The sequence below is a fragment of the Xiphophorus maculatus genome, chromosome 3 (assembly GCF_002775205.1).
Source record: "Xiphophorus maculatus strain JP 163 A chromosome 3, X_maculatus-5.0-male, whole genome shotgun sequence".
Taxonomy (NCBI): Eukaryota; Metazoa; Chordata; class Actinopteri; order Cyprinodontiformes; family Poeciliidae; genus Xiphophorus; species Xiphophorus maculatus.
In genome coordinates, this window is record NC_036445.1 from 3,482,679 (window position 1) to 3,508,695 (window position 26,017).

Consider the following 26,017-nt stretch of genomic DNA (forward strand, 5'->3'; position numbering starts at 1 on the left):
TGAACCTGGCTCAGTTGATGCCGAGTCTTATTACAATGAGCGTTGACCACCAGTCGGTTGCCGCAGCGCCGCTGGATCTGAGCACCACAGCTCGAGGGCGCAGGAACGCGGGGGACTTAACCTTTTGCGCCGGGGACGCCCGGGCGACCGGCGGCTCACCTGCGCCTCCTGCGAGCACCGGGACGGACAGTTCAGCGGCTCGCCGCTCCCCGGACGCGAAAAGCACTCAGCTCGGCAAACGAGCAGCGGACTCATCTCCCATAAAGACTCCATCGAAGCTTCCTTTTAGGAAGCGCACGTTTCCCGTCGAACAGGAGGTCCAGAAGCCGGCTGCACCGATTTCAGAGGCAAGCTCACCCTGCTCTTCCCCCGCAGAGGAGCAGAAAGTCCGGAAGAGTGCGGCTAGTCGCTTGGAGAGAGCAGCGGATGAAAGCAGGTTCGCCGTTGCACCGGTGACCCACAGGCGGACCGAGCAAGCAGCTCACAGTCCGGAAGGCTATTCCTGCTGCATCTTGCCCATTATTAATTACGGTAAGCACTTGTGACCAACATTCACATAATTATGTTTCCCCCGTTTTCTCTGAAATCTGTCTTTCTTAACCCTAAAGAACTGGACGTAGCTCTGCAATAAATCTGTCTTGCACATTTTTCAGATTTCATAGTCATCTACAGTAAGACAGTTTTTCCTCTGTAGAAAAATGAAATTGTCAACATGGTGAATAAATAGCCAAAGGTTTTACAACAAGCTTGTACCAAACACACACAGCTCATACCAGATATACCCACTCATTTATTCAATGTGCTATTTATATATTTAAACAGGAGCAAATCCCACCACTCTCCCTCTACGTCAGTGATTTGATTTTGCAGGGCATGTAAGGGACACAGAAAACGTGGAAGAGGGTGCTCTGGTCAGATGAGTTAAAAAAAACTCTGCCCATCACCTTCTACTACTAATAATAATGATAAATGTTGGGAAAGTTATGGTTTGGGTATGCTTTTCTTTAGCAGACAGACGACTAAGTCAGACTTGATGGAAAGATGGATAAAGCTCATTATTTAACAATGTAGGTCTCTATTTGTGGTGACATATTTTTTACTTGAGTTCTGGACAGGTCCTGACCAGAAGAGGTCCTTTTCCAGCTAAGCCTATGACTAAATTAAAGTCTTAAAAGTTGAGAATGAGGGGTAAACTTCCATGTTCTGTTCACAAGCAAGCATGGAAAGTAAGACCTTCGATCACTGATCTACTTATAAACAATTGCAGTGTGTCTGAATTTCAATAGATTAATAAAATTAGGATTCAATATAACAGTGTTCATATAACTTTAAAATGATGTGTTTTGTCTTTATTATGTAACATGTATTCAGGTGTTCTTAGAGCCTCTGGGATAGCATGCCGGCATAGATTATTGCAAAGTTTAGTTTTTCTTCCCAGCGTTGTGGGTAACTGATACAGCAGTTCTGCTGAGAAAATATCCAGTCAGCTCTTTTGCAGCCATTCATCTTTACTGTCAGTTACTCCTCAACTGACAGAAGAGCATCACCTTTCTGGGTCAACTCATAAATGAATACACACTACACTACTCTACCCCAGATGCACATTTCCTTACTACAAAAAAGACTTATTCATCATAATAATTTTTCTTCACCAATTCTAATCCTCTTTGTGTAACTTTGTTTTATAGTTTTTGCTTTATTTTTTTTATTTTATTTTTTTTTTGCCATTTCTCTTCAGGTCACTACCCAGTGTGCCTGCCCCCCTTTCCAGAGCCACACCACCCACGAGTACACCAGACTGACAACCTGCTGACAGGAATTTCTCTGGCCACACATCAGGATGAAGACGGAGACACGTATGTTGATGTGCCGGAATATGTGGTTGCAGTGCAACTTATCACTGAGCATATCCTTCCTTTATTCAAGTCCTCAGGGCTGTTGGTAAACTGAGAATGTCACCATGGTTCATTCCCAACTTGGATTTTCAGGATCACAGATGAAGTCAGATGGGCGGCTGTGTTATAAAGTGAAAGTTGGCATAGCAAACAGGTCTAAGAGCTCGCGAGATTCATGAGATTTACGCGTCTCTGAGGAGATGCATTGTCTTTAAGTTATGTAGTATACATTGCTGAAATCAAGAGATTGAGTCATAAAATGGTATGTTTCAACTGTTAAACTTTAAAGCAGTTGAAACTTTTTAATTTTAAAATCATTTTCTGTAATTTTGGAAGCAAAATTTGTTTCACTCTTGCTTGATATGGGATCCAAAGCCCTTTAAAATCTGGGACTTTAATCGTATTGTTTTCTTCTTCACTCTGAACACATTCAGTGATTAACACATCTGTCATGGTGGTAGATAAGTTAAGCAGCAGGATTTTTTTTAATACTGATACCATTCGTAGAGGTTTATGTAAGTAATCTTATCTGATGACCTTGATTCTCATGATTCAGTTTGTTTTGCTCTAAAGGTTGCAGGAGCCATTCACACTGTAGACATTCCACATGCACACCCCAACATCAGTGACTTTTTTGTCACTAATCCTAGCTTTCTACAGTGTAGTGCAAACAAGGTAGTTTGTTTTTGCGAGTATCACTCACATCAAGAGTCTTTGACCTTTTGGCCTACATTTAAAGCTGGTGGGAAGCTAATGCTGTATGTCACCTTGAATGTGATTTGTTTTTTTTTCACTCTGAAACACGGTGGGCATGGCATGCCGTTCCTAAATATAGGCAAACCTAAAATAAAACAAAAATATTTCGTTTTTATAGCCACAAACACATTACCAAATTGCTATTTTGAATGGGACTGAAAAATGTACGTGGGTCTTGAGCGTTGACTTGTATTTGTCTGTTTACTCTATCAAACGGTTCCAGCTCCATTTCTAACCCTAGAAAGTTTCATTGAATACTCAGATCTGTATTTAATACAGTTTTGCATATATAGCCACTCATGTTTTTGAATTGCATTATGTACTGGAAGGACAGTGAATGAGTAGCAAAGTAAAACTTAGAAAAAGTGAAAACATTTAAAAAATAAAACTCCCAATTGAAAAAACACAGCGTATATGCAACATCCCAACATATACAGGATAGGATATTCTTTCATCACACACTGTATTTATCTTGTCAACATAAATGATTTTAACTTTGATCTCTTCTGAGTAGAACCTCTCCCCACTTCCATGTCTTTTCTTTGTCCATTACATGGTTTTGGATAAGCTGCAAACAAGATATTATATGTATCTTGTTTGGAAGATGTACATCTTTGTTTTAAATGATTCCTTTCTTCCAGCCATTCTGAAATGCACAACTAATAGTTGATGTGGTGTCAATCTCCCACCTGAGGTGTGTGTGTCTCCTGCAGGCTCTCCAGGATTAAAATGGGTCTCCTGGCTGTTTCTTAAACTAATGCTCTTCTTGTCTGACCTGTCGGTTTGTGTGGACTGGTATGGTTTTATTAGGTTTGCTCTTGTGACAGTCACTTTTAACTTTTGATGATGGTGACTTATGAAGGTTGTAGGTTGCATTTGATGTTATTTAGAATCCATCCATTTTCTAACACCCTTGTCCCTAAAGGGGTCGGGAGGGGTGCTGGTGCCTATCTCCAGCTAGCATTCCGGGCGAGAGGCAGGATACACCCAGGACAGGTCTGTCTCTGGGCAACAGAGACAGACAGGACAAACAACCATGCACACACACACACACACACACACACACACGCACACACACACACACACAGCTAAGGAGAATCTAGAAAGACCAATTAACCTGACAGTCATGTTTTGGACTGTGGGAGGAAGAACCAAAGAGAACCCACACATGCACAGGGAGAACATGCAAACTCCATGTGACCACTATGCAACCGTGTTACTTAGCAGAATAAGTAAGACAAGAGACAAGTACATAATATGAATGTCACATTTACTAAAGATAAATGTAAGATACTAAATCTTTACAAGCCATTTCATTTAATTCAACACTGAATTTGACTTACTGCAAAGTAGCCTTGTCTCAGTGCAAAACCTCGTGACCTTATGAGTAAAAAATGTAATATTGCACAACGATGCAAATGTAAAATGTTTGGAGTATCATCCCGGTTTATTAGTTTCAGCCTCAATGACTCACCTGTCTTTACGTAGTTAGTGGGTACAGTCAGTACTGCCTCCACATTGCAATCAAATCCAGGCAAATTTTTTACTGCTGTCTGACTTTTCATGAGGGAAAAGTAGTTCTGCGTTGATCATAGCTGATTCATTAAGTGTCAATGCAGAAATTTAGCAAAATTGCAAAGCATTAGCTTATAGCTACTTGAGCTGTCAGACTCTGTAGTGGTTGCGTTTGTTTGCTGTAACAGTCGTCTGAGTATTCTTTCAGGGTGTGGGAGTAAGGGTGTTTGGAATGATACCGTCCACAGGGCACAGAGTCTTCAGACCACATGAATGCAAATACTAAACTTTAAACGCATGACTACCCGGCCTTTGTCTACAGGTTCAGCACCTTCCCACACACAAAGTTAAATGAGAAACTGACACAAGAGCACGAGTGCAATCTCAGGCAAAAGTCATGTGACTGAAAACGAAGCATGTCCAAGAATTAAATGACACTTTGATGTTGCAGTTTCAAAAAGAATCAGCTCAATTTGCATCCACTCAAAACAAATGTGATGACCAACATTTTAAAGAGCCATAGATCTTGTGATTTGCTGGTTTCTAGTTATTCTACATGCACATCTGCTGTTGGTTGTAAAAATATTAGGTAGAATACAGTTTATCTTGATGCCTAATAGATCTTATTAGTTTAAGCTTTTAAATGGTTTACATTTTACATGCTTGCCAGCCCTTCTTCTTTTAATTCCAGTTTGCGGACAAACCTCTATGCTAAAGTAATTATGTTGCTCTTACAGTATGTGTTACTTTGTGGTTGCATGAAACTTTGTATGAATTCTTCAGAAAGAGACATTCTCTTCCCCTTGTCCTTTTTTCACACTGTATGTATGCGAATGTGTGTGTGACTGTGCGTGCATGCATAATGTGAGTGATGGTGTTCACGCCTGCTCTTACGTCAATGAGCCCTTTAGTTTCGGGAAAGCCAGTGAGAGCTGAGTTTTTAACATGATTGCGGTTTTTCTCAGGTGTCTGTCTCTCTCTCTTTTTTCTTCTCTGTGTTTTTAAATGAATGGGCTCAAAAAACCCAAACATCCGCTCCCCACTTCCTCATTTACCGCTTTCTTTCTATCAGCCCCATCTTGCACCCTCTCTCTCTTTCGCTCTCTCCTTTTATGTTGTGTGTCACACTGTCTTCTGCACTCAGGATGTACGGATGTCAAATTTAAGTTGAATAACAGATTTACTCCAAAGTTTAAGTCACTTAATAGACTAACTTATACTCGGAGTTTACAAAGAACACTACATGTTCCACATATAGAAGCAGTTAGTGTGTGCAAGATTATTGAGGAATGAAATTTTAAATGTGTGTGTTATTATTTTGGTAACATGGTTATCTGCTTTAATCCTCACTACCAAGGAGTCCCACAAAGTTCTGAACTCTTAACTTCAGGGGGAAATGGAGTAAATATTTCCATCATGGCTATGGAAATTAATGAGAACTACAGCACATTGTCTTGTTGTATTTTTAGAGGTAATAACAACGTTCCATTTTCAAACAGATGATAACCCAGTGTATCCATCCAAGAGCTACTATCTTGCAACTTTTGTATGCATTGCTTACCTAACACACCTGGATCAAATAAATGGCTTGTTACCAGGCCTCTGCAGATCTGAGTAACTGTTGGTGAGGGAATTCATCCTTCTGGCACAGGCATTTTAAAGCATGAATGCATCCAAACGTTGCAGGATTGTAGTTCTCCAGGAATGGACTGGAGCACCCCTGGTTTATACTTAACATTCTCTTGAAGCTACCATTCCTTCTTTAGAGTACTGATGGAGATTTATAATAATGGTGTTCTGCAAAGATAAAAAGTTAATTAAGTTATAAAGTTTATTTTTTCATGGCATTCAGTGTTTGCTTATAATGTAAATGTTTCACCCCTTTGACCTTTTATTATCTAAAAACTCACAACTAAGGTATGGTTTATAGTGGTTAAGACAGGAGTCAAGTTTTTCATGGACCCTATAAGCATGACATGTAACAGTTCAGTTAATTTATTATATTCCCTAAATGCTGCATTGAGGATATTCAAGGGCAAAACACAATTGTTAGATAAATAATGAATATAGTGTAATGTTTATTGTAAATTACAGGTGAGAATAAATAGTAATGGTAGACAATTCAATAGGTTTAAGGTCTAGACCACCCCGAACCTTAATTTTAGCCTTATTGATTCACTCAAAAAACATCTTTGATGTGTTTGGCATCATTGTCCTAGCACTCCCAGCTCTATACAAGTTTCAGCCTTCTATCTGTTGGGATGAGATTATCTCATCTCAACAGATTTCTATTTCATAATGCCACCCATCTATTTCACAATGTCACCTCCAACATTCTTCTTATTAAAATGGATAAATCTTCACTGATCATTCAATATTTCTCTAGATGGCATTCTGTTGGTACTTGTGGCCAGCTGCAAATTTCAGTAGAGATGAAATGTGCTTGCTTTGAAGCATTCTTTGATTCATATGAATTCTTTACTTTCATTTAAATATGACTTTTCTGATTTGACACCAACCCTATTGAAAATTTTGCAACAATGTCTAAAAGTCGGCATGTTGATTTAAATCAACTTTACCAATTATGCCAAGATAAGCGGTCAGATTTCTATATAGAAACATGCTAGACATTTGTGCATGACTGCATATTGCATGTGATCAAGTTTCAATTTTCTAAGGGACATTTCACCAAATAATAGTGGAGATGTCTCTTTATTTTTGAGTCTGCATGTATAATACTGGCCATTTGTGGATTAGGGATAAACCACATATTTAAAATGTATGTGCATTATTCCTAATCCACATTCATTTTAAATTTATCCATCCAGTTTATAGTTTGAAATTCCTTGAAATTTTAAGGAACTGTATAATCAATGCATCCAAAAATGTAACGGTTCAAATGTATCCCACATAAAAATGACTAAAGTCATGAACAGAAGTGTGTGTGTATAAACATTTCACTGGAACCGTTCTTACGTACTGAACTTTGCTTTACTTAATTATCATCTTGATTTTTTTAAAAAAAATTTTATGGCGTTGACGTGCACAGGAGATTTTGTACTGTCATCTTTTCTTGTGAACTGGACCACCAATTTCCTTCTTTAACAATTTACACAAACTGATGCATCACATCATTACTCAGCTGGTCCTCAGACCACAGGACATTCAGTTTGTTCTATGTCTGGCTGTATCTTCACCCTTCACACCAAACAGGATACCACATACAAGCTGCCTTTTTTTCTAAGCCTTCTACTTTTTTGTCCTTCATTTTCTAATCTCTTTTTTTCTATTCTTTACACACACACACACACACACACACACACTTTGGCTGCCTGTAACATAGCAGGCCTGGGACTTCTGTCTACGTCAGTACTGCTATGCCTGAGGTTATCTCAGGCTATAGTCTACCCCACTTCTAGGAAGCAGAAACAGTACAGTTTCATCTTAGGAGAAAAAGAGAGAGATGGGTGCAGATATAGAAGGCAGGCTGACTTCAGGCCTTTGTTAACACACCCAGTTCAGTGAGCTCTGATTTTGGAACCAAGTTCTGATGCAGTATTTATTCACGCAGTCAAACTGCAGCTGCCATTTTTTTTGTTTTTTGGTTTTTTTTACCAGAGCATCACTATTCACAGCACTTTCCTCTGGGCTCTGGTTGACAAATCTCAGTTTGAGTCATACCTCAACAGTTTGCTATTACTTGACACCACTATGCTGGGCCATGACTGACCAAAACTATGAAAGAGCAATACACTGAACTTTTTTTATGTTTTTCTTTTTTGCAGATCTGTATTATTATTTTTTTTACAGTCTGTTGATACACACTGCTGAGGTCACTTACAGGAACAGGGATCTACTGAGGAAAGAACCGTCATTCTCATTCTGCATATAAAGGTTCTGCTTTTCGCTTTGATATCAGGAGCAAATATGTATTTGCCTTTTACAGTTGCACTTCCAGTTTGGCATGACACTAGAGCTTTTAGGTTTTAGAAACAAGTTGGGCAGATATGCTCATAAGTGCTTTATCATTTTCAATAATAGTTTGTGAAGATGTATGCAGTTTTTACACCCCTCAAACCCTTTTCACAGTTATCACATACAAATTCCAAACTTCAAGATATACTGTACATTGGGTTTTTAAAAGATAGGGCGACCATAAAGTAGCACATTAAAGTAGTTCAATAAAGTAGTTCATTAAAAAGAAAACAAAAACTGAAAAAAGTTACCTGCATGTTTACAGCCCCAATGAGTTAGTACGTTGTAGAACCTTTGCTGAGGGGCTGTTTTTCCCAGCTATGCACATCTAAAGCCTAAAGTTTGTCCATTCCTTTTTGTAAAATAGCTCAAACTCAGATTACTTGGTGAAAATCACAGATTTTGATGCCTTGATTGGCCCATTCTAATGCATTGCAGTTCAGTTCTGGTATTCTTAGGGTCACCCTTCCGGAAGTTGACCCTCAATCCAAATCTCAGCATGATTGCAGGTCTTCTTTCAGTATCACCTTTACTGTCCAATGGTGTATTAACTCTGACCAGAGGTTCCTATGCCTGAAGAAAGAAAGCTCCTCACAGCATGATTCTGGGACCACTGTATTTCCTGATGGAAATGGTGTCTTCAGCTGATGTTCTGTTAGTTGTCTACCACACAACCATATGCACGAGGGCCAAAAAGTTTTGTTTTGGGCTCATCTAACCAGAGTATCTTTTTACACGTTTCTTTTGTCCCTTTTAGTAACAAACTCCAAACTGGGCCTCCCATGGTATTTTTTTCCAACAATGGTTTCTTCTTTGTACTTCTTCATAAAGGTCAGCTTTTTAGAGTCCACAGCTTGAAGTTTTGATAGTGACATATTATTCTAACTGAGCTGTGGATCTCTGCAGCTCCCCCAGAGTTCCCATAGGCTTTTTGGTTACTTCTTTGATTAAGGTTTCCCTTGACTGACCAGTTTGTTGAGCAGTTTTGTCAAACTCTTCGTGGTTTAAGAGGATGGTTTGAACAGTCCTTAGAGAAGTTGAACACAGAATGTATACATGTTAAATTACACTCATTCTTTCTACTAAGGAGGTTCTAAAGGCAATCAGTCACTTGGACTATTTTAGGGATACAAGTGTCTGCATATGCAAGCCATATTTTTCTGATTATTTGGCTTAATTTTTTGTTCTGCAAGTGAAGACAAAATATAATTCTGTTTGACAAGATAAAGATGGATGTCATAGAAATTCATCATTGGAAGGAAGTGCAAGAGCATTTTTCACCATTAAACCAATTTGTGGTCTCATAAGTTTGTGCATAGGTACATTTATCGAGAAGTTCCTCGTTATGAAATTGCAGTGTCTTTTACTGGTTTTGTCTGATCCATAAAGCTGACAGTGCAAACATGCAGAAAGCCCCTATAAGAAACCATGCAGCTTCATGGCTAGATTTTAGAACACACAAAGCAAGCCAGAGAAAAAAAACAAAAAATGAATGCTGCCTCTCACAGTGACAACAGGATGTGACATAAAACAAATCTGGCTCTTACTGGAAGCTGCTTCTTCTGATAGTATGAGAAAGAATACGTAAAAAAGAAAAAAAAGCTATTCTGCTTTTCAACTGCATGCCTTCCCCCTTCTCAGTTTCCTGCACCTTCCCTGTCTTGAACTCTAGCCTGTGTTCTTTTGCCTCGCGTACAGACCACAGATAGTGGTTTCCCACTAAGGCGTCCTGATAAGAGTACTGTGAGTCAGACTTGTACATCCATGGCACAGGCTACAGTGTTTTGCTTCTTTGATTCTCATTCCAGTCTTTTAGGCTAATGCTGTAATTTTTCAGTGAGAATATTTAAATAAAGTACAAAATATTTTTGGAGTTTCATCCCATGCCGAGTTGACTTGTAATCATGTGTCATCCAGTGACGCATACAGTATTGACCACATTTGTTGAAAAGTTAAAAATGTCTAAAAAGCAAAGTAAAATCCTCTTTTTATTACATTTTTATGTTTCATGTCTTGTTGGCTTAATGTATTTGGAGCTTTGCAAAATGAGAACAGCAACACATTTCCTTATTTTTTTTGGTTTCTTGCTTACATCTTAGGGGGGATTTCAGTTTGTAAACGCATCACAGAGATCTCAAACTGCATTCCTCGTGGAACAGTGTCCTGCACCTTTTAGAGGTTTCTATGCCTTCTATGCCCTGGTTCCAATATTAGCTCATTAGCAGAATTCTGTAGAGCTTGGTTTCATGCTGGTGAGGCAGTTTAGCCATTTAATTTAAGCATGCAAGACAGGGGACACATGTAAAAGTTGGAGGACTCTGGCCCTTGAGGAATGCAGTTTGAGACCATTGACATAAGAATTAAAGTCTATGCTGCATGTTTTGGATCATTCTAAAGTAGTAACACTATCCTTGTCACAAATTTTCCACTACTGCCAGAAACTTGGTTGAGTAGGCTGAATACTCAGAAATGCTGCACTTGTTTACTGAGTGAAAATGTTTGCGTTTGTGTCCTCTGCAGAGCCCTCCATATAGCTGTGGTTCAAGGAGAATTGCCCATCGTCCACAAACTCATCCACCTGTTGGTGTTGGCTCGAAGAGGCCTTGATATCTACAACAATCTTCGTCAGGTGAAACAATACATTTATATTAATGGCATTTTTAATATCATGATGGCTTATCTCCAGCAGTCACGGGTAATGAATAGGGTACACTCTGTACTGTGTTTCACAGGGCAACACAGAGTCTTAAGACAAACAATATTGCACGTACATACTCTCTCCTGAGGGCAGGTTAGATCGATCAGTTAACCCAGGGGTGGGCAATCCTGGTCCTCAAGGGCCGGTGTCCTGCAACTTTTAGATGTCTCCCTGATCCAACACACTTGAATCCAACAGCTGAATCACCTCTTAAGTGCAGTAAAGTTCTCCAGAGTCCTGCTAATGACCTCATTATTTGACTCAGGTGTGTTGAAGTAGAGATACATCTAAAAGTTGCAGGAGACCGGCCCTCGAGGCCTGGAGTTGCCCACCCTGGAGTTAACCTAACACTTTGTGCTAGGAAACCAGAGTACCCAGAGAGTACCCACAGATGCATAGCGGGAACATGCAAACTCAATGCAGAATGCCCAAGAGTGAGATTTGAACCTGGAAACATTTTGCTGCAGGACAGCAGTGCTAACCACAGCTTTACTCTGCAGCTCATGAAGTTTATTCTTTTAAAAAACATCACAACAGTTAATAGCAGTGTTTGATATACTGAAATCAATATTCTGAAATAAAGATATTGATGTCTCATATATTTGATAAGGCTTAAGGATAATGATTTGAATTCATAAACTACAGCAAATTTGCATTGACTTGATATGCACTTCACACTGAATTTTATAGCAAAAGAAATGAGATCTGATTTGGATTTACTTCACAAAGACCTGAGACTTTTTCTCAAAGACTTGAGGGTCAACATGAACTTGCTCCACAAAGACTTAACTTGGAATGGCCTCTTAAAGACTTGAAAATTGATTTGGACATGCCCACCATAGACTTATAGCTCAACTTAGACTTACTCCTCAAAGAAGACTTTACTTGGATTTGGGGGAATTTACTTTTTTAACATCTCTTGTGTGCATACTAGATTTCTAATTTATAAATCTGATCAGTAATGATAATTGTAGTGCACTGATCAGTGCATTATCTGATCAGTAATGATAATTGTATTGCACAAAAAGCTTAACAAATAAAGTGGCTAAAAATTGCTCCAATGATTAAAATGTTTATTGAGTCACACCTTCCCAAATAAGATCATATATAAAACATATCTATCAGCTAGTAACTGCAGCATAATGGAGAATAAAAGAGGAAGCACCTTGGTTTCCTCCTTTGCTTATGCTGTGTTATCAAATTCTCTTCCAGGCATAGTGTCTGAGGTTTATGCGGTAAATTTTACCCTTCCTGGATATTTCACCTGTAGTTGCCATAAACCAGAGTAACGAGCTTTCTGGGAAGGGCTCTGTGTCTTTTCCAAGTTCTACTATTATTTTTTTTTGGCCATAGTTGTTTTGCAATCACTTTGCCCTCAATAATAGATTTTTCTAGTGATTGTAAGTAGGCTGCCCTATTATTGTTAAAGTCAGAAGATAATGCTAATCTTCCTATAGGCTTTATAGAAATTAATTCTATAAAGGCTATAAATATTTTTTTTGTTCATGCTGTGGAAGGGAATTTTGGACTTTGTGCTCATGCAAATCAACAAATGGTGTACATTGAAAACACTTTCACTGAAACATTGAGACTCCTAAAGAGAGCTTACCGGAATGTTCTCAAAGAATTACCTTTAAGTGTTTCCCAATCCAGGCTTTTCCCAACCACTTCTTTTAAGACAATACTTCCACATTCTATCTCCCCTTGTTGTCTTAACCTCATTGCCTTCCTTATCTGGTCTCTGCCAGCTGTGTCTTTTTCATCCCTCAACAGAGAAAAAGCACCTGAGCTGTGCAAGAGCTGTCGTTCTCAGGGCTGGGGTTTCACACCACACAGGACGCTGCAGGCATGCTTACCAGAAATAATGCCGGTGCTATCATCAGTTGTTCTTTTTCCTTATCGCTGAGGCTTGACAGTATAGGTTTTGTGATATCCTGTGTCTGCCCTGTGTATGAAATGCTTGCACGCAACACATTCTCGCACACACTCCTCGCAGAGGCATAAACACACAAAGACACATACACACTTCGTGTTATATGCAATTATAACCAAAGGGGAGATTCACAGGCGCAGGTCCCATCACAGTCATTTGCCTACCAGATTATGTGGTTTTGACAGAATACCAGGCAGAAAGAACGCACTTATCTAAATGAGGCCAGGGAACTTTTTACTTTTCAAAACAACAAAAGAAAAAAAAGATAGTTGACAAAGTTGGACACAGTTTCCAGCATTAAGCAACTTCCCAAAGACCGAAATTAATATGCATTCTCTTTTTCCAATATTGATGACAAATCCTGGGTTTCTGTGGTTTTGCGTCTGGAACTTTTTGACAGAGTGTTACTATCGGTACCGTTGTTGAACAATTGTGCAAATGTCTGTGTATGATTTGCCTTCCACATGATTGGTTTGGAGCCAGCTGTTTGATACTCCCACGTCGGTCATGCCAACCAAAACACACAGCTTTGTTTTTTTTTCTCTTTCTGCAAGGTCTTGACAGCTGATTATGTTGTGCATGGTACTAACATTGATAGGACTTAATGAGTTATTTCCTTTGCAGTGCCAACTCTAACACATGCATCTATATGCACGTGCTGTTGTCATTAATGTGTAGCTAGCTTATGGCGTATTGGAGGCATGCTTACTTTTTGCTTAAGAGTGTGTCTGTATGTCTCTGCGTATGTGTGTGCGTGCACGCACACAAACGAAACAACTGTGTGTTTGTGTGTTTTTAGTATCCTTGTTCCGAGAAGTCACATGACCCCTCCCCTCCCCTCCCTGCCTGCAGTGCTCAGGGCTGTTTCTCAACATACCTTGCACTGAGGTTCAGAGGGTAGTTTACAGGGACTTTCCCTTCCTGCGCGTGCTTCTCTGTCTGTCAGCCTCACTCTCTCACTATTGTTTTTTTTATTTATTTATTTTTTATCATATCTGTTACTGCGTATATATTTTTAAGATCTCAGTTTCTAACCAGAACTGATAAACTGTCTGATGCTATCAGCATAACTGTCAACGATACTGACGTAAGAGCGTGTGATTATGTGTGCAACATGACTGACTTTGCCCTTCAGTATGCACTGCAGAAGGCCTTTATCTCTTTCTGCTGCATTCCATGTTTGTGTCTGGTTGGCACTGCCTGTGGCCTCGGGCTGTTTTTCATCTCCATAAAGCTCTTTTCTCTTCGTCTTTTCCCGTCATGCATGTCGATTGGCTAATTTTGCAGGAATGTTTGTATATCAGAACACACTAAAAGGGAAAGAGAAGGGATTTTCCCTCTTATCCTGTCTTTCCCCTAGACTATCCTCCACCGCTTCCTCTTTTCCTCATTCTTGTGCCTCCCCACCCTAGCTCTCCCTTTCCACCTCAAGTCTTATCAAATGCAGGAGTTTTGCTTAGTCACTGAAGTCCTTTTACAGGAAACTATGGCCTGAATCTCTGTGGTTTGTTTTAAAAGTCCATAAAAGGCTTCGAATTGCAGAATTATTTGCTCTCTGAATCATTCAGGACAGATAATTTTGTGAGCAGTTTATGGCACAGTCATAAGTCACAAAGTGGGGAAGGCAGAAAAGAGTGTAAAACGTAATGCAAGGAAAGATATTTTTTGGATAAAGAGATTATTTATGAAAGCTAGTATAGGATACTTCCTCCTAAATACATATTTGGTATTAAATTTTTAGGGAAAAACACAGACAAACATCTCCAGTAATTTATTGCTTTGTGGACATTACAGTAAGGTAGGGCTGTTGTAAACTAATACTTTAGTAATTGAGTAATCTATCGATTATTCTTACGATTAATTGAGTAATCGGATTAAAAAAAATAATTTTAAAAAATATTGTTAATTTGGCATAACACCGGTGTTACTATTGGACATCAATATCAGTCCAATTATTCATTTTTGAGCATCCTTAACAGTTACTTTTTTGTAGTTTAGAAAACTAACCTGCAACAATAATAGCTCACTTTCTAAGTTAACCTGAAGTAAAGTTATACAGAGATCTGAAATTATATTCAATTTAATAATAAAGAGGCAAGCTCACAAACACGCTTATAAAAAAATGTCTATGATCCAGCTTTTAGTTTATGTATTCATTTTCAGTGAGTTTAATAGATGAATTCTCACCTTGCCCCATACCTGTCAAGCTTTATGTTTGAGAATACGAGAAATGTCGCCTGGAGTTGGAGGATTTGGGTAGTGAATGAAAGTAAGATGGGGGTGGATGGGAGGAAATAGAGCAGGGGACTGGCGAACGTAAGTTCGGAGGGGGAAAGACGAAGGAACAAACCTAATGTACGACCGGTAGACCAGTGGACGAAAGTAAGAACGAGGGGGAGCAATACGGGATATTTACGGCACCTTCATTCGTCACACTCACAAACTCATCTACCAGCCATGTACCGCCATGATGATTTCCGCCACCCATATGTTGAGACTGGGATGATATGAAATTTATTGTGCGGTTCGTCCGTAAAGCTACACTTAAACTGTAAGCATCAACTACTCTGTCACCCGCCGTGTTGAGTCTATCCGCTCACCTGTATAAATACTCCTGCAGTGCTCTTCCAGCTGTTCGCTTTGAACCAGCAGTTCCCAGAGGAGAAAGGCTGCTGTACTCCAGGCATCGCGCCAGTCATTTTAAGGGTGCTTATTGGTCCCCCAAAAACAATGAAAACCCGAGCATTATCATCAATTAAATGAAATCCCCACGTCCAAACTTGAAAATTGGACTTTATGCCGCTAAGACTACATTCGTCAACAACTCAGAGGCGGAAGTGGGAGCTCCGCGAAAGAACGCAAATGTTCTGGCTGGAATACAGTGTGCTAAATAATAAAACATAATTTAACGAAGCTTCGAGGCAGGTAAATTTTCCTCGAGGAATTTTAATAATCGAGGTACTCAAATCATTTGAGAAATTGTTTCAGTCCTACACTAAGGCAACTTAATATTGTGGTGATGACTTGGCTATTTGCAATCTCTAAAAATTGTGTGAACCTCATTTATGTATTCGAACGATCAAACACTACACTGGCTTGCTAACTACAAGCCTTCATTTTCCACTTAGAGCTCACAGAAACATGGCATTTAGGTAAGAATATTTCATAACACCAATAAAAAGAAAAACATTAACAGGAATGTGGGCTTAATGTACATTAATACCCGGTTAAAGGTTGCCATTTTCAAAAGACACTTTTAGGCAACATGTAAACGCATAATGTATTGAATATGATTGCATTCTGCCTTAGGTAATAAGGTATTTCTATGGCTATGGGTTGAATAAACATTCAAGCCATAGTGTATTCACTGGAGAAGATTCACTGACCTTGGCATGCTGCATGCTTGAATTTGAAAGTGAAACTGATGGCTTGATCTACTTTCTGATTATATCAACTAAAATTTATCTGACCACTTGGAGACACTCGTAGATTATTGAAACTTTATTGCCAGAGGATTGATGTGTTAGCATGGTAAAAAAAAGGAAAAGTTTATTTCTTAACAGTAGCTGTTATTTTTCTTCTGCAAAAAATATGCTCATGAAGTTATTTTCTTTGTGTTGGATGCATCGCATACAGTTCGCAAAGTTATAATAATTGTAGTATTATTCTTGGAAGAACTGTCTTTACACAATGCGGTGTAAGAATGAACTCCAAATGCTGCAAGCTACAGTAAAACCTTTACGGAAATGGTCTCACATCTTTGCTCATCTGTCAATATGAGTCAGACTTCAGAGAAGCAAGAGTTGAAGAGAGGAACATTGCAATGACACAAAGGAGGAATTCCACAAATTGGCTCTTCCATAGCTCAAGAATTTTTTAAATAGTCTTTACTGGAACACACAGTCAGTGCGGGTGAACACACACACCCTAGTAATACAACAAAAGTGAAACTTGGAACAACAGTTTGTTCCCGATTGGTTCATTTTTGTGAAACTTTGAGTAGCAGCTAAAAATCCCACAATAAAAGACTTCCCTTTATGACACATTTGGAACTGATTACTGCCTAATTTAAAACCGCAGGTGGTCTCTGACCTTCTGGTCTGGTCATCATGAGATGATTCATGATGACCTCTATGCACATCCTAGATTGTTTTTCAAGATTTCATTCAGCTGATTCTGAAAACACACTTGGTCAAGTGAAACTCATGAAGTCATGAACAGGTTCCTCCTCACAAGTTATTATCATATCGCACTAATTGGCTTTACAATTGATTCAGGCTATGCTGATGTATATATCATCAATAGAAGTTTTGTCATTTGGAAATGACTAAGGCCTATCACTAAACCATTCAGCTGAGTTGGGTTTTTTTTCCATTCCGTTATCTATTTTTAAAATGGGTGTGTTAGCCAAGTGTATTTGTCTATATTCAGGAATAGGCAGCTGCAGCTCATGGTCTCTTAATAGCAGTGACTGGACTTCGGTGTCGCAAAAATAAACCTAAATGTAGTTTTAGTTCCATAATAATTCAGGCTTTAAAGAGACTGCAAATATTAGACCATAGTTATTTTATTAGTCTATAATTATACATTGTATTACTAGATTGAAACTAACTATGCCCATCTGCTTGCTGAATACACAACAAGACGGGGATTCCCCTTCCTGTAGTTCAGAAGGCTTTTTATCTCTCATCAATTGCTACCACTAACCAACTTTGTTACTGCTGTTTTCTCAGTGTGTTCGCTTATTAAAGATCTGTATATTGACACGTTATCATTATATGCTATGGTATAATGCATTGTGGTATTCAGCTGCAATAGAAGGACTCTATTGGTGATGCCTTAGGCAGGGATTACGGTTAGTAATGCCATTGCCATACTGTATATTAATTGACTGAATCCTCTCTGGGGATTGTTGACTATGACTCTATTTGTTTTAATGAGGATATTATTGAAAAGCCCAGAACATAATTAAGGACATAAATCAAATATTCCATTAATACTTTTTATTTATTGTCTTTGGATTTTGCATATATATTATACATATTGGATACAGAAAAAAACATGGAATGTTTATTAACTGCCAATTTATGTTTTCTTTTTTTCTTTAACTGGAACTTAGTTTTATAGCTGTCACTTACAGTAACAGACATTAAGTATATAAACCATTTTGCTCCAAAAGCTTGTTGTAAAGCAATATGTTGCTAATTGTAACAGTTCAATAAAATAGTATTTGCAGTAAAAAGAAAAAAATGGAAGAAGAGATCATCTATTGGCTTCTGGGTAAAACAGTTCTGTAAGGCTCTTGGCCAAAAATCTAATAATAAATAATGTTGTTTATGCATTGTCGTTCTTTTTCTGTGCAAGGTCTTTGCATAATACTTACTACATAAGTAGCTTGATTTTATTCTGCTGATGAGATTAGTAGTGATCAAATGCCTTTTTGTGCAATTGCGATACAGTTTTTTGTGTGGCATGAAAAAAATTATTTTTTTAATATGGATTTTAAATGTCACAATTGATATTTTACTTGGGCACTAATCCAAGACAGACAATTTTTTTTGGTAGAATTTGTTTCTGACAACCTCAGAGTAATTAGTCGTTATATCTTTGTTTTTGTGAGCCATAGCATTTGTATTTATAACAGCAAATGAAGGAAAGAAAGAAAAGTATTACTTTGAAGTCAGAATAAAATATCATGAAATTGGCAAACATTTCTCTTGTGCGCAACAGAATTAAAAAGTGTTGATATTTTGTGGGAAAGCAAAATACCTTTTAAATCCATGCTCTTAAGTACACTGGTTTATCTAAACTAAATGTTTTTCTCCTTTAGACTCCTCTTCATCTGGCAGTGATAACCAAGCAAGCAAACATGGTGGATGTTTTGTTGAGAGCGGGGGCCGACCCTGCTGTCTTGGACCGTCATGGCCAAACAGCACTCCATCTCTGCTGTGAATATCAGCTGCTCGAATGCCTATCTGTACTGCTGTCTTTCTCCTCATCTTCACCCTGCCTGGAGATCAGAAACTTTGAAGGTGAGTTGTGATGTGTACTCTTCTGCTTTAAGCAAAGCCATATGCATCACCACCTCTCTTAACAACATTTCCTAACTGGATGCTGTGACATGTGGTGTCTACTTCATGTAGTTTCTAAAACAACAAATATTATTCTTTGTGAATATTGATATTTGTTGCCAGTTTCACTTACAGGTGTTTCTTTAACATTGTGTTCAATAAGAACAGTGATTTTCCAGGTATGCAATTTATCTGTTAAAAATATGCATTAAATACAGGCTAAAATTAATAAAATATCAAACAAATATCAAATATCAATGGGATTTGTTCTGTCTGTCAAGTCTTCACTTTTCCAGCTGTTTGTTATTAATGTAATTAGTTGCGACACATTCCATTTAGAGATTTCCTGATCAGGATTTTTTGAACTTGATATGCATCAGAGTCATCTAGGAATAGGTGTTTACCAATACCAGGTACCAGTTTATAATGTAAATAAAACAAATGCTGTTTGTATGCTTGACAGCTGAGCAGCTTTAAAGTGCAATAACTAGATTTAATAAGTATAAGTGGTGAGAACATAAGTATTACTTCACATAGGTGTAACCATTTTCCATTTAACATATGATGTTGTGCAGTGTTTGTTTAGTGTGACAGTCACAGACTTTTATATTTTTACTATAACCTATATAACTACAGTCAGCAATAAAATTGTGTCTTGCGTTCTGGTGATGATATCTCTTAGCTGAACACTAGGCTAACATTAACATGTGTCCTGTTTGTTTTAAAGTCACATGATGATGATAGAATAACTTTTATTGAAGGTTGAAATTATTTGGGGAAAACCCAGATCAGTAAAGTCAACAAAATAACAGGCCTACCTGTAATATAGTTTTTATATGCTGTGCACCCAAAACATTTGCTTTTATAATGCCTGTTGCACAGCTCTTTGGGATTTTGGTGGAGGTTAAAGCAAACAACAAAACGTTTGAGAGTTGAGTTTAGTTTGGCAATCCTATTCCAATCGTTTAAAAATATATTTAAAATATTGATGATGATGGTGAAGATGATGATGAACAGGATCTAAGATAACTGTTTCCATTAAGGGATTTTGTGAGCTCTTGTGTGCTTGTTTGTAAAATTGTACATAACTTTTTCAGTCCTTCTTTTTTTCTGTTCCCACATTTTATAAATTAGTTGCTGACATGAAAACCTTTTTGTAGCATCAGTAGTTTAAATATCTGAAATGCTTAGTTTCTACTTTTGAATTAAATGTTAATGTTTGTATTGTAGTGTTGTTGGGGTTTTTTTAAGTCTGGCTCTATTTCCATGGCTGCTTGGTGCTCTCACCTGCTCTGAGTATACCTGAAAAAACACAAACCACCCCCTCAATTGTGCATTACAGTTTGTGGGGGGCTGTAGAAAAGGTCAATTTATTTTCAGGTGGGGGTTGAGAACTTTAAGTTATGTAGGTGGGATGAGAACGTTTCCTTGCTCTGCAGTCTGTTCTGTCTGTCAAGTCTAAAAATTTGCACGGCACAGAAGACATTGCTTGCATGACAGTTACTACAAGTCTAGGTAAATGGTATCATTTTGACTGTGTACACACATCGTTACAATAGCACCATAACTGGCCACTTGCATTCTTTAAAGCAGTACTTGTGACTTAAATTCATGTTGTGTTTTTTATACTATTGTGAATTATACATTTTTAAAGATGGAAAAATGAGCCAAATGTTTCAGTCTGAATTTTTACTTGTTTCTGTCCTCAGGTCTGAGTCCTCTTCATTTGGCTGTGCTGCAAGGCCATAAAAAATTGGCAAAAATGCTGCTGGATGCAGGAGCAGACATCAACGTGATGGTCAGTCCCAGATCCACAAACTCTGTACTGTGGATTAAACAGCATGTAAAAGCCACCTTGTCAAGTATCTTTGTTCTTTGACTATCATGTTGATGGTCGTTTTTTATTCTTCTTCTTATCAGGACATTAAGAGTGGTCAGAGTCCTCTCATGCATGCCGTGGAAAGCAATAATGCAGATATGGTCCACTTCCTCATTGAGGTAATTATGCTTTGTGGTGACTGAAAGAAGGGGGGAAAGGTTGGTGACACAGCTACAGTGTCTGAAGAAAGTACCAAGCCCCTTGACTCTTTTCAGATCTAGTGTTGTTATAACCACAAACTTCAATGTGTTTTTATTGAAATTTTATGTGATGGAACAAAATTTTTAAGGGAAATGTAAATGATTCAGGGTTTTAAAATAAAACTCATTTGCGTTCAGCCCCTTGAATCAGTACTTTGTTCCACCAGATTTCATTCAAAATTACAACTGAGTGATTTAGAAGCAAAGAGTTTTACCCATTCTTGTTTGCAAAATAATCCAAGCATGGTGAGATTGGTTTGAGAACGTTAGTCGAAAGTTTTCTTTTCAAGTCTTGTTACAGATTGATGGGGCCTTTCTAACGCATAGATATGCTGCATTCTGAACATTTCCCTAACAGCCGTGGCTGAATGTTCAGGATTGTTTTTCCACTGGAAGGTGAACCTCCACTCCAATCATAGCCTAGCAAGTTTTTTGTCATGTATTTACCTCTACCACTCTTCTCATCTGACTCTCTCTTCCCTGTTACTGCTGAAAAAAAAAATCCACATAGCATGATTCTACCACTGCCTTATTTCATGATTGAGATGGTGTGTTTAGGTTTGCAATGCCAGTTTTCTGACATGCATGGCATTGTGCATGAAAGTCGGAAAGAAAAATTAGACTTGTATGACTAAACCTTCTTAATGTTTGCACTGTCTCTTATCTGGCTTGTGGTAAACTCAAACGTCGAGGACTTAGTTTCAGCAATGATATTCTCCTTGCCTCTCTTCCATGGAAGGCAGGTTTGTGGAGTACTAATCTAGTTGCCTGTCAACAGTTCTTTCACCTGAGCTGTGGATTCCTGCAGCTCTTCCAGAGCAAAATAACATTATTATTTTTGCTTTGATATGTTTATATTTTGGATACATTTTGACATCAACTTTTTGTTGTTTTAAACTCTTCCACAACTGTATCTCTTTCTGGTTTGCTCCTGAGTCTTTATGATGTGGTTGATGTTCTCTGAGGCATTCACGTTACTACTGTATTTTTACTGAAATCAAATTACCCACAAGCGGACTCTGTTAGAAGTGAACTAATTATTAGAAAGGTCAATTGCACTGCATTTTATTTAGGAATATCAGATTAAAGGGGTATGGATGCAAATACAGTCCTCTAACCAACTTGCCATATTTATTTGTAGCAACAAAAATAATTAACTAGGAATTGTTTTCTTTTTCTTTTTTCAAAAATAATGTGCTATGTAGTTTGTCAGCTAAAATCAGAATAATACACATTTAAGTTTGTGGTTGTTATGTAGCTAAATTTAGAAAAGGTTAAATGGATATAAATACTTTTTTCAAGCTTTTCTTTTCTTAAGTGTCTTTTTTTTTTTTACCTTATAGGGTTTTTGCTTATTTCCTTCTAGCTTATAGATACATATTTCTAAGAAATGGGGGGGAAATGTTGTGGGGCTGCCTTCATTCTCTGCGTTTACCTGCTGAACTGTGCATATGAGGAGTTTTCTTTCCTGTTTTGATCACATTTCTTTTGAAACTACTCTCTCTCCTTTATCTTGTTATGATCAAACCATCCTGTAGCAGGGTTTTTTTTATGTTGAGCATCATCTAGTTTGGTTGTCTTTATGAATCAGTCTGCTGTTTCTCTCTCACAGAATGGCTGTGACGTCAACAGCCAGTCGTACAGCGGGAACACAGCCCTGCACATCGCCTGTGGCCGAGGTCAGGTGGATACCGTCCGGCTGCTGCTGAAGAGTGGAGCAGACAGTAGTCTGAAGAACTACCACAATGATACGCCAGTGATGGTGGCCAAGAATAAAAAAGTAAGAAAATAACTGCCTTTTTTTAAACTCTGTTTTAAGATGGTTCATTGCTGCTTTTAGGAAAATCTCATTTCATGAAAGCAGGAAAACCCCCAAGGGATCTCCAGTTGTGTGTTTGTTGACATTTTAATGTCTCACTATAATTTCAAGATGGAAAATCCCGCCTATTCACTAAAGTTACATCAGAACAAACACAAACAATTGCAAAACCAAGTTGACTCAGCTCAGGTTAAACAGTGGAGATAGGTTAAAGCCAAAAATGGAAGAATGCATGCATTTCTCCCTCTAGAGGCCAAACCTAAATAGTGCAATGTTTTCTCCAGTTGTATTAAACGGTTTTTCTAAGTACTTATACCAGTGTGTTGCACAAAGACTATAATAAGTTTTTAAATCTTCTGCAGATAACAGATGTGTTACGAGGAAGAGGATCCAAGCAGATCAAAGTTCAAGAGCAGCCTTGTGTGTCAGTCTCACCGCGTCAGAGTTGCTATATGGAGAATGGTGAGAACATTTAACAAAGACAGTTGTGCGCAGTCAATAAAAATTCCTCAGTTCCTCATTTATTCCTTTTTCAATGTTTTTAGGATCCCCTTCTTCAAACCACAGTCGTGGATCTAGTACACCTCCTACAACGCCACACAGCTTCCTTCCTAGTGCTTCCCATCCCCTAAAGACTTCGTCTGCACTATTCTAGCTTTGTGCAATATTTCCAGTGGATCTCGCAACTACCTCCACACAGCTAATCGTCAAACTCAGGGCATTCAGCAAAGGATTTGCCTCATATGAGGGAAAGCCAGAAAATATCAGCATTAGACTCAACACTGGACCACATCTCAAATGTGGCCTTCTTTGAGCTTTTATTGCCTTGCCAGATGAGGCATCTCAAATCATACAGCTGCTGTTTTGGACATTTATCTTGTGAATATAAAAATAAAACTTCTGGGTAATGCTGACATAAAAAAATGAGGCGTTTCCTCTTTTCCAAGTCGGCATGAACAGAAGTGGGAAACTGCATGTAAACAAGCTTGAATGTAAAAGATTTTTTTTTTGGAGTTACTTGCACATATTTGTAAATTACATGAAATAATTGTTAATGAAATCAGAATTCCTGCCTTTTTATTTTTGTTACACATCAGAGCATAAACTGAATATTATAGGAAATGAAAGAGGCTTTAAAGGACTTACAGTGATACAAAGTTTATTTGAAGATTCCAGTATTCCTTTTGTGAATGTTCCTTTCATTACAGACTGTAAGGAAACAAATCCCTCCATATTTAAGCAAGCGAGATTGGAAATGGTATCTTGTTTCAGTGTTTGTGTTTGTATGCCTGTATCTATTTTCCTATCTTGTCAAAAGTTATTGACTGTTTTTTTTATAAAGTTTGTTCAACAGTTTCACTTGTGTTGTAACTCTGTTGCATTTATGAAATTAAGTGCCAGTGAAGAAACAAGCCATTGGCCATACAAAACTAAAAGGATATTATAAACTTGGTTGATTTTTTTTATTTTTTAAAAAATTTTTTCAATAGTTTAATCTCCAAGTTTAAACCATTGACATATACTGTACATGCATGTAGAAGTGACAGTGCATTATGGGACTACAATTTTACACCTACATGATCTGGACTTTATGTAGATTAAATGCTACAACCATTCAACACAATAAAATACAACTACACATGAAAAGCAAAATCGATTTGTAGAGGAATAAAAACTTTATGTTGTCCATGTTTCTATCAACTAGGTTCAACATGGCTATTGAAATCTGACAAAAATGGGTGCTGCAGTTACCAGAAACTTGATATTATACTAAATCATTTTGTACTTTAATATTTTTAAGGTCACTGAATAACTATTTTACACAAAAACTATTTTTCTTTGCATTTAACTCCTTTATTATTTGCTAAGAACTGTACATGGTGTTTATCTTTGAGGGGAACAAATACACAGGACATTCTAAATGGATTGCATCCTCTTTCCCCAAGAAGATTACCTTCAGTTTTAGAAGATTTAAAGGGCTGGCCTCTCTAAACTCTCAGCAATAGTCAGGTTAGATTTGAACAAAGCTGATAAACACAGACTACCAGCTGTCTTCACAGCATGTTTGCAAAAGGATTAACTCATTCAGAAACTCTTCTTCTGTCTTAATTTTTGCTATCTCTTTTAAGGTCAGTGGCTAGACCAGGTTCTAGCAGTGCAATTAAACAAAACTACAGTAAAATATTTTCCCATCCCCATTAGATTCATGTATTTTCATGCATCTTATCCTGGTCATATTTTTTTTCCCTTTTGTATGATAAAATACTTATGGTTGTGCCCATTTGGTACATTTAACAGTCTTTCATATTCTGTTTTCATTAGGTGAAAATAATTATTTTGTACATTGTCATTGACAAAACACATTGTCATAAACAACAGTTTTTTCTTTGTCTGTGAACAGCCGTGTTCCTTACAGCTGTAAATAACAAGCCCAAGACTGAATACGTGTCAAAATATGCTTGTATCACATGCTGTTAGGCAAAGAAACAAGCAGTAGCAAACATAACACAGCAGTCAGATGAAAGAAAGATGTACAAAATAGTTAGTAGCTATATAAGGATGAATATAGTTCATCCTTATATGAGGAGGTAGAAATTTGTCCTGAAACCAGTGGATTGCCAGTTCAAAGGTCTGGTTCTCAGTTGTTCTGTCCTTAGACACTTCACACCCCTTGCTTACTGATGGTGGTCAGATGGTGGCACCAATTGTGGCAACTTTGTAGTGTAAAGTCATTCGGAGTCCTCAGGCTTGAGGGTTATACAGATGCAGATCATTAATGATAGAAGGTTAGGTAAAGGTTGAGTCACCCTTTCAGAGGCAGTTTCTGATCAACCTCACTTTGCATAGGAGGGCATTGACATGTTGGAAAATGGAGTTCAGTCTAAAGCAGAGGTGTCAAGCTCCAGGCCTGGAGGGCTGGTGTACTGCAGTTTTTAGATGTGCCACAGATACAAATCACTGGAATGAAATGGCTTAATTACCTCCTCCTTGTGTAGATCAGTTCTCCAGAGCCCTGCTAATGACGTAATTATTCTATTCAGGTGTGGTGCAGCAGAGGCACATCTAAAAGTTTCAAGGCACCGACCCTCCAGGACTGGAGTTTGACACCTGTGGATGGTTGGGTAGAAGATTGGCACCAGAATCTTATCTTGATTGTTCACTGTTGAGGTGACCCTAAATGCCCTATTTTTTTTTCCAGTGAAGGACTTGCTGCTTCATACCATCAAACTCCCTCCACCAGACGTAGTGCAGTGAGGATTTGGCAAGTTTTTATGG

The 26,017-nt window shown here is 38.1% G+C and overlaps 1 protein-coding gene across 1 annotated transcript; it reads left to right on the forward strand.

Moving 5' to 3' along the window:
• On the forward strand, positions 1-24,097 carry bcl3 (B cell CLL/lymphoma 3). The gene is made up of 9 exons (XM_005808584.3): positions 1-531; positions 1,739-1,856; positions 10,662-10,770; positions 18,603-18,804; positions 20,553-20,641; positions 20,764-20,841; positions 22,535-22,702; positions 23,104-23,203; positions 23,287-24,097. Exons 1-9 carry the CDS (start codon positions 18-20, stop codon positions 23,394-23,396), a joined length of 1,488 nt encoding a protein of 495 aa, XP_005808641.2. The 5' UTR covers positions 1-17; the 3' UTR covers positions 23,397-24,097.
• Positions 24,098-26,017: the final 1,920 nt, after the last annotated feature.

What these genes read in the sequence shown, in the direction of transcription:
- bcl3 (XM_005808584.3), top strand. Translation starts at nt 18, where the DNA reads ATGCCGAGTCTTATTACAATGAGCGTTGACCACCAGTCGGTTGCCGCA. An exon ending in TGGTCCACTTCCTCATTGAG is followed by an intron (nt 20,842 to 22,534) that starts GTAATTATGCTT and finishes TCTCTCTCACAG; the next exon opens with AATGGCTGTGACGTCAACAG. An exon ending in TGGTGGCCAAGAATAAAAAA is followed by an intron (nt 22,703 to 23,103) that starts GTAAGAAAATAA and finishes AATCTTCTGCAG; the next exon opens with ATAACAGATGTGTTACGAGG.